The sequence below is a fragment of the Felis catus genome, chromosome D2 (assembly GCF_018350175.1).
Source record: "Felis catus isolate Fca126 chromosome D2, F.catus_Fca126_mat1.0, whole genome shotgun sequence".
Taxonomy (NCBI): Eukaryota; Metazoa; Chordata; class Mammalia; order Carnivora; family Felidae; genus Felis; species Felis catus.
In genome coordinates this window covers 52558257-52567394 of record NC_058378.1, presented here as the reverse complement: position 1 = coordinate 52567394, position 9138 = coordinate 52558257, and the positions used below count along the sequence as shown (strand labels likewise).

General features: G+C 38.0%; 1 protein-coding gene across 1 annotated transcript in view; it reads right to left on the bottom strand.

Moving 5' to 3' along the window:
* Nucleotides 1-421: 421 nt before the first annotated feature.
* The window catches only part of MARCHF5 (membrane associated ring-CH-type finger 5), a 57289-nt gene continuing 48572 nt past the window's right edge, over nt 422-9138 (bottom strand). Inside the window, exons 4-6 of the mRNA XM_003994212.6 lie at nt 4618-4801; nt 4320-4486; nt 422-3357 (exon numbers count right to left, since the gene is read on the bottom strand). Coding sequence (XP_003994261.1) covers nt 3241-3357; nt 4320-4486; nt 4618-4801 — 468 coding nt within the window. The 3' untranslated portion in view covers nt 422-3240. The remainder of the gene's footprint in view (nt 3358-4319; nt 4487-4617; nt 4802-9138) is intronic.

Genomic DNA, 9138 nt, shown 5'->3' with positions numbered 1-9138 from the left:
GAAAAAAAATCTCCATGGATGGAAGGGCCTTTATTTGATGTACTCATTCTAGAAGATTTTAACCTTCAGAAACTTAAATTCTTAGTATCTGAGAGGAAGCAACTTTTTTAACGTATCCCCAGCCCACTTGAATACACTTTAAGATACCCTGCAGCATGAGACCACCCACAGTTCTTGTGTGGTTGCTTGTCTAATCATAGTGCAAGTGGCTGAGGGGGTATATATTTTAAAAATCAGAATGTAGTTGGAATTTGGGCTAGCTTACTTGCAAAATTAAGACAATTCCTCTTCAGTTTTTAAAAATTCAGATTATTTTTACTAAAAGTCTCACTAACATCTTGGTAACTAGGATAAAAAAACCAACTATATAGGTGCAGAATTAACATTTTTGGAGTTGTGCAACAGACAAAGTACACCTAGAGAACATAAAAATTCTTTATTTAACCTAATCCAGCCAGTATTGAGATAGTCTGCTATATTAAAAACAAGACGTTTAAAAAAATTACAGCACAGTTAGCAAGGCAGTGACTAATTAAGTCACTAAGTTTAATTTTATATTCTTCACAGTCATTTGATAATCATGTAATGAGGAACAATATTTTCGGCCACTTTGGAGATAAGTTAACTTCTGCAAAGAAAAGAATTCTACTAGTTGTCACTGAATTTTATAAAAGAGGTTTAAAACATTAAAGTTTATAGAAATAACACAGTAAAGCAATGTGAAAATTAAACACGAAAACACAAAATATATCCACCCATCCCAAAAGTCTGTAACATCCCGTTAATCTGTCCCCTAACACCATTCTCTTACCTCTCCTTTCCCTTTTCATAGAGCACGAACAGACTAACAATTAAGAAACAGCTACTGCTCTGTAGGGGCTATTTCGAGCCTAAAGTGCCTCTATCCTTTAATTTCTCAGTTAATCCTAGAAATGGTCTTCTGAGATAGAAGTATTACTTGCATTTCAGAGATGAAGAAAACTAGCTGAGAGAAAGCCACTTGGCCAAGGTATGCATCCAGTTGTTAAAAGCAGAATCAGAATTGGAACCCAGGTCCATCTAACTTTAGTCAGCCCATGCTCTTCTATTGTTCATGGTGGTGCAAGCCACCTTTCTGAAGACTGGTACACAGAACTTTCTGAGCGAAGGTTTTTGGGATTTAAAAGTCTTCAATTCCAGGGCTAGAGGCCACTCTGGTCCCCAGGCACTTGCAATTCCCTCCCCACAGCTCTAGAAAACCCTCCCTGCTGCCCCCAAAGGATTAGAGTTGTTTCCTTGGCCCTCAAGAACCCTGATGCCAATAAACGCAAAAGCAGCTACTCCCCCCCCCCCCCCCCATCTTCGGCATGAAAGTAGTAACTGGGGAACAGTGTGCTTGTATAATTTTATTAAAGGTTGCCTAAAAGCTGTTCTATATAACAAAATTATGCAGGAAATATCTACTATGTCTTCTTATATTGAAAATTAAAGAAAAGCCAATATATTTTATAATTACAGCAATATAATCTAAGTTATTTTTATATATACTCATAGATTTTATATTTCCCCTTTACAACTGCAGCAGTGTTCTTAATAAGGCTCACTGTCAGTCAAATATTCCCTTCCTCCCAAAATAATTACAACTCTGAATGTTCAACAGCCATTCACATAAACTTTATAAGACAGGATTAAGACATTCATACTATAGAAAGGTACCAGTCTTAAATTACTAAAGTTAACATACATTATTGCAATCTAACATAGCTCAATCTATATTTGCTACACTCCTAAAGAGAAGTGGCCATGTATCAGTAAGGGAAACGTTTATTACTGTCATGCATTATATATTGTGAACAAGAAAATAAATAGGGTTTTTGGAACTATCTTTTAAAAATTTTAGTTAATGAAAATAACTGCAAGACCATTCAGATTGAACAACATTAAAAGGGCCACTATTAAAAATGGCTTAAAATAAATAATTGCTTTTTTAAAAATGAACATAAAAACTAGTTAAACAGTGATTAAGGTGCTAGCCTCATCAACACGACAAGCAATTAAAATCTAAAAACATTAGTATTGGATTTAATAAATGGACTTAAGCCAAAAAACAATAACCTCAATATTTACTCAAGACTTCTTGTTTTCATAATGATCTTCTTGCTGACTGATATAAAAACAAAGAGCTCAAGTAAACCTCACCTTGGTTTACTCACTGCTGGTTTTCTATCTGTTGAAACTAGATGGTAAACTGCATAAAAGCAGAAACCAAATCTGTCTTGCTCACCACTGTATCCCACAGCACTTTGTACAATGCCTGGGCAAATAGGAGGTGATCAACAAATACCTGAATAACTGAATCAATGAAAGAGAAGAGTAAAATAACTTTATTGATTTTTTTTTTTTTTGCAAACCGTTCTCTGTGCTCAAACTACTATAAACTGGCAGCTCTAATTTCTAGAAATATGGATTTAAAAACTGTACTCCAGTGATTGAAGGACCTGACGACTCTCTCCCTTTCTCTCTCTTACATGCATGCACGCGCACACACACACACACACACACACGACTACAAGAGACATGAGTCAAAATTACATTATGAGCTATGAGATGTCGACATTATATAAATAAAATTTAATAGTGAAAAAGTGATTTGGAAGCCCTGTGAATTTTTACCCTACACATTTTGGAGGACGTCACATGGGTTAAGAAAAACAAAATTGCATTTGTTCAGATAATCATTTGAATGTTTACATACATTTTTGGTTTGTTATTTTTTATAACTAATTTACATTTCCTCATATTAACATATATTCCTGTTTAGCATGTAATCAAATTATGCCAGTGAGAAAAATCCTCATAGTACCTTCATTGAGTTGCTGATTCTAAGAAAACACTGAACATGAACATGTACAAAAGAGGCATTTGAATAAAACAGCATGTGCATTTTTAAATATTTGCACAGTTTGATCTTTACATTTCTGTCTGGAGAAAATATGAACAAAACCCAGGTCTACCATGCTAAGATAATGGTTCAGATGACTGCCATAAAAGAAGTACATACAAAACAATGAAAACAAATCACAACCTTAGGTTCCGTGATTACTGAGAGGATTTCCCCTGCCCTAAGTGCTTTATTCTATTTCTTAAAAATATGAGCAGCAGCTTATCATAAGTCTCCACTACTGTGCATTAATGATGGAATCAACAACACAACAGACTCATAAGGATGATAGGACTGCAGAACAACTAGAAGTCACAGTTTTATGCTTCTTCTTGCTCTGGATAATTTAGAATTTTGCGGTGTGCCTGACGTAAATATTGCTGTTGTTTGAAGTAAACCTTGAATGCTCCTTTTATGGCAACAAAAGCAATTCCACCCTAAAATAAAAATAAAAAGCTTTTTATAATGCAGATTTAGAGAAACATAATAACATAATTTTACTTAGATCAGAAAAGAGCCATTGCTGCTAACTCAGATGAACACAAATGAGACAGTTCTCTTTTCTACTTAGGGGGTAAGACAGGCAGGATCACTACACCCAACAGAGATACCTTCCCTGTTTTTTTTTTTTTTTAATATTTATTTTGAGAGCAAGAGAGAAAATCAAGCAGGCTCTGTGCTGCCAGTGCAGAGCCTGATGTGGGCTTGATCCTACGAACTGTGAGATCATGACCTGAGCCAAAATCAAGAGTCGGAGACGCTCAAATGACTGACCCACTCAGGTGCCCCCTTCCCTGTTCTCCTATTGAGGTAATCTTCTCTCCACTTAGCTTGACGTCCATTCTGATATAGCAGAGAGAAGGCTTGGGCACATGTGCAGGCTGCTATCAGAGAAGGGAAGTGGGAGGAATAACAATGATAGCAAACAATACAAGGGCATATTATGTGCTAGCACTTCAAATGAACTATTTAATCCACCACATAACCTTGATGTAGCTACCAATATGATCTTCATTTTACAGGCACAGAGAAGTGAAGAAATTTGATTTAGGTTTCTCAGCAAGGCAGTATCTGTGATAGGATATGAACCAGGCAGTCTGATCCTAGAGCTGAAGCTATTCACCAAAATCTTGTTGGCAAGGATGGGTGTGATAATTCATGCCTATTCTAGGAGAGACATCACCTGCAGCATAGTTCCGGAAGGCCAGAAGTAATGCAAAGGATCTTCCCCTCTTTCTTGCTATTGGATAACAGTGGGGATCAAATAGAACCTCAAGGCACAGAAGCCACAGAATGAGTATTTATGAAGTCCCACTGTTTTGTTTTTTTTTAAACACAGTTCCTTCTTTTTTGTATAGTCACTTGGAAAAAAAAAAAGGTAGTATTAAAACCATCTTACCAAGATTGTCCTTTGTAAATTAGAGTTAACACTACTGAACATCAGTTTACCAACTATTGTTGCAATAGTAGGAAAGACAAGGGCTCCACACAAAATTCGGGTAGCAGAGACGTGATCTGCTAAAGGATTAGCCTCAGCTGGAATTCGAGGAACAGGACAACCAATCCCTGTTGGGGGGGAAAAAGAAACGGAGGTATTAGTGCTCATAAATCACAATAGCTAAAATAACTTCACATGTTAAGATTCTTCCACAAGGTTAATCTGGTGTGCTCATTATAACCACAATTCAGGGCCTTACCTGGAAATATACTGTTCAAAATTTGTAGTTTATTTGAGTATTTGCGCCATAGTCTAAGCACGTAGTCTTCCCAGCGAATCATCTTGCCTAATATCAGCATGACAGGAATAGTAGGAAGTCCAATTAAAAGGAATAAAGGATCAGCTCTTTCCATAACATCCAGACCTTCTTTATGGCCTACAACCTGTGAAACAAACAGCATTCACTAGAATCATTTCCTTATCTAATGAAAGGTTGCATGCTTGAGCTGAATTCATTTTAGAGGAAATGGTAAATTTTGAAATAAAAATATAAAAAGTTTTAAAAATAAGTCAGAAAGTTATCAGTCCTGATTTATTTATGTGTCTCTCAAAGGAAAAAAAGCTCCTTCATATTATATTGGAATAAAAGCTTTAAAAAACAGTGGGGTGCCTGGGTGGCTCAGTCGGTTAAGCATCCAACTTCAGCTCATGATCTTGTGGTTTGAGGGTTTGAGCCCCATGTTGGGCTTCTTGCTGTCAATGTGGAGCCTGTTTTGGATGCTCTGCCTCCTCCCCTGCTCATACTCTCTCTCTCTCTCTCTCAAAAATAAATATTGAAAAAAAAAAATGGTTGAGGGCACATGCACCCCAATGTTCATAGCAGCACTATCAACAATAGCCAAAGTATGGAAAGAGCCCAATGTCCATTGATGGATGAAGGGATAAATATGTGGTGTATATATATATATATATATATATATATATATATATACACATACTAATGGAGTATTACTCGGCAATCATAAAGAATGAAATCTTGACATTTGCAACTATGTGGATGGAACTAAAGGGTATTGAAAGACAAGTATCATATGACTTCACTCATGAGGACTTTAAGATACAGATGAACACAAGGGAGGGAGGGAGACAAAACATAAGAGACTCTTAAATATGGAGAACAAACAGAAGGTTACTGGAGGGGTTGTGGGAGGCAGGATGGGCTAAATGGGTAAGGGGTGTTAAGGAATCTACTCCTGAAATCATTGTTGCCCTGCTAATTTGGATGTAAATTAAAAAAAAGGTTGACCCACACTGATTACATTTCAATAGAGGGAAGGGGATTTCTGGTTATTTTGTTCCTCTTATTTGATATGGTTAGACTGGGCTATAATTCTAGGTCCTGTTTGTCCTCCAGCAGAGCATCTGTTTTTCTGCTCTTCCTACTAGGGTAAGCATAACCAAGGGGCAGAACCAGCCTTTAGGAGATGGCCCAAAAGCTCACTTCTCTTTGGTTCTTTCTCCATACTCAGTGATCTCTGGTATAGAGTGATTTTTCTGGCTGGCTAAATGCTTGTTCTACAGACCAAACTCTGCTAAAATTCAATTCTAAGATCTACATTTGAGTGAAGGCAGTTTTTGCTACAGGTTCCAGTCATTTTTCTAATCTAGGAACTCTAGGGTATCCTAACTCTAGGGTAATGAAGCTAAAACAATCCTTTCCCTCTCATCTGGGTCTTAGGGTTATTTCTCCCCTGGTTTAGATCCCAGAGGGCAAGAAGGATATGATTATTTTTTTTTAAATGTTTATTTATTTTTGAGAGAGCGAGTGAGCACGAGGGAGGGGCAGAGAGAGAGAGAGAGGGAGAGAGAGAATCCCAAGCAAGCTCTGTGCTATTAGTTCAGAGCCCAGCTCAGGGTTTGAACCTATGAACCGTGAGATCATGACCTGAGCTGAAACCAAGAGTTGGTCACTCAATTAAATGAGCCACCCAGGCACCCCAGGATATGATTCTTACTTGTGAATCTCCATACATCCCCCTCCCAGGAAAATTCTTTTTACTCCATCTCGGCCTTATACTTCTCTCAACATCTCCATTTTATTGGTGAGCTTCTTAGTTTTAACTGGAGAACTTCCCTGAAAATTCTCTTTCAAACGTCTCAAATGATCCTCCCTTTAGCCAAAGTCTCAATCGCTTCCAAATTAAACCTATTTCTCTGAAGGATTATTTTTGGCAGTTATGACAGAAGAGGACGATTTCAGAATCTTGGGCTTTTAGCCCACCCAGGTATCACAGTGAGGACAGCTTGCTAGGAAGACACTACTATAAAAACTCCAAATAGTTTTTCTGATCACACTTGAGGAGTAAGCCATGAAGAGAGGACTGGGAAGAAACAGTCTCTTTGAAAGCGAGGAGGTAAAAGGAAGGAAGGATAGGCAAGGAGGGAAGGAAAGAAAGAAGGCAGGGAAAACTAAAAGTGCCAGGTACACTCAGGAAACAAGCTCATGAAAAAGTAAATGGGATTTTTTTTTTTCAAAAACGAGATGCTCTTCATGTCAACTATCATAGCAAATTTTTTTACTACTACATAGCAAATTTTTCACTACTACAAGGACATGTGAAATAAGGTCAAGCTGAGAATGGTAAGAACAAATTGAAATTCTAAACACATTCAATCCAGGTAAAAATATTTTATACGTACATGGAGAGCACCAAAATGGATGCTTTAAAATCTGAGCTAGGGATATAGTCCAGGTTTGTACTTCATTATCTAACCACAGTGTAATATTAAAGGGCAGGAGGCCAGCCTCTTCTCAGTGCCAAAGACCAGGTATAGGTATCTAATATTCTTCTGTGTCTCCTTGTAGAAACTTGACACCTTGTATGTGAAGGATGACTGTTCTGAGTTGCCCTAAAGCGAAAGAGTCTGGTTCACAATATAGTTGATCCTTGAACAACATGAGTTTTGTATATAACTGGTCCACTTATATATAACTTTTCTTGATTTGTCAGTGCCCCTAATCCCCATGTTGTTCAAGGGTACACCGTATTTCATAAACCCTAATCCCAAAATGTGGGACAAATGTGGATTAGCCCAGAGATTGTGTATTTACCTATGCTTTTTGAGGAATATTTCATTTTTATATATTTTTTCTTTTTTAATATTTATCTTGGAGAGAGAGAGAGCACAAATGGGGGAGGTTCAGAAAGAGAGGTAGACACAGAATCTGAACCAGGCTCCAGACTCTGAGCTGTCAGCACAGAGTCGGACAAGGGGCTTGAACCCACCAGCTGTGCGACCATGACCTGAGCCGAAGTCGGAGGCTAAACCAACTGAGCCACCCAGGTGCCCCTCATTCTATTATTTTCAGTTTAATGATCACATATAAAGTTATAACTAAATGTGATTTAAATATTCTCAAAGTGCTAGAGAAATCTGAAAAATCCCTTTTGTGGTTTATGCTATTCTTTTTAAAATTTGGGGTTTAGAAATATAAAGCAGAGTGAATATTCAGGTAGAGACTACAGTAAGGCACAGTTTATTTCTCATGGGTAGCGGTAAAAGCCTTACAACCAGGTATCTCAGAGTGAGGAAACAAAAAAAGGAAATAGCAAACTGAGCAAAAGGCCCACTGCCCAATTTTTTTTTTTAATTTTTTTTTCAACGTTTATTTATTTTTGGGACAGAGAGAGAGAGAGAGCATGAACGGGCGAGGGGCAGAGAGAGAGGGAGACACAGAATCGGAAACAGGCTCCAGGCTCCAAGCCATCAGCCCAGAGCCCGACGCGGGGCTCGAACTCACAGACCGCGAGATCGTGACCTGGCTGAAGCCGGACGCTTAACCGACTGCGCCACCCAGGCGCCACCCACTGCCCAATTTCTTATACCTAAAGTCGACAGAGATGCTTTATACTCAAGCTGGGCTCACCATGCACGCATACCTGAATGCATTCATTCAACTGAGTACTGACTGTGTGCCAGAAATAGGCCTAGGTGTTGCGGATAAAATGGTGAGCTAAACAGATATCTTTTGGAGAGGAGAGAGACAAATTAAACAAGCATGCAAATATAAATGCTAAAATGGAAACAATAGTATAACTATAGTATACCCCCTGCTACTATAATCAGACTCAAGGGCAGTAAATGAGGACTGAGTAAAGCAATGGGGCTGATTTAACTTTGGTCAAAACAAACCCAGCATACCTTGTGTATCATCAGGAACATTCTGGTTTTATGCTCCAAGATTTCAAAACAGGTTATTTTTAAGACTTCAATTTGGGGGTGAGATTCAGGAACTATAGAATGTCTTCTCTAAGAATTTGTTATCTGTGTATAAAATAAAGACCTAGGAATTGTAGGTTTAAAGAAAGGTTTGTTTCTCTGCTTGATGCCTAAAAGCTAGTTCTTCATATCCAGGAGTTCACCAATGTTGAAAGGCTGTTTTAACCTGATCTTTTTTTTTTTTTTTTTTTTTTTTAATTTTAGAGAGAAAGAAGAGTGCAAGTGGGGAGAAAGGGCAGAGGAAGAGAGAGACTTTAAAAAAATTTATTTATTTATTTATTTAATTTATTTACAGAGAGAAAGAGACATGGGAAGGGCAGAGAGAGAGGGGGGCAGAAAGAAAGGGAGACAGAATCCCAAGCAGGCTCTGCACAGCTCAAACTCACAAACCATAAGTTCATGACCTGAGCTGAAACCAAGAGTCAGCTGCTTAACTGACTGAGCCACCCAGGTGTCTGAGAGAGACTCTTAAGCAGGTTCCATACTCAGTGCAGAGCCT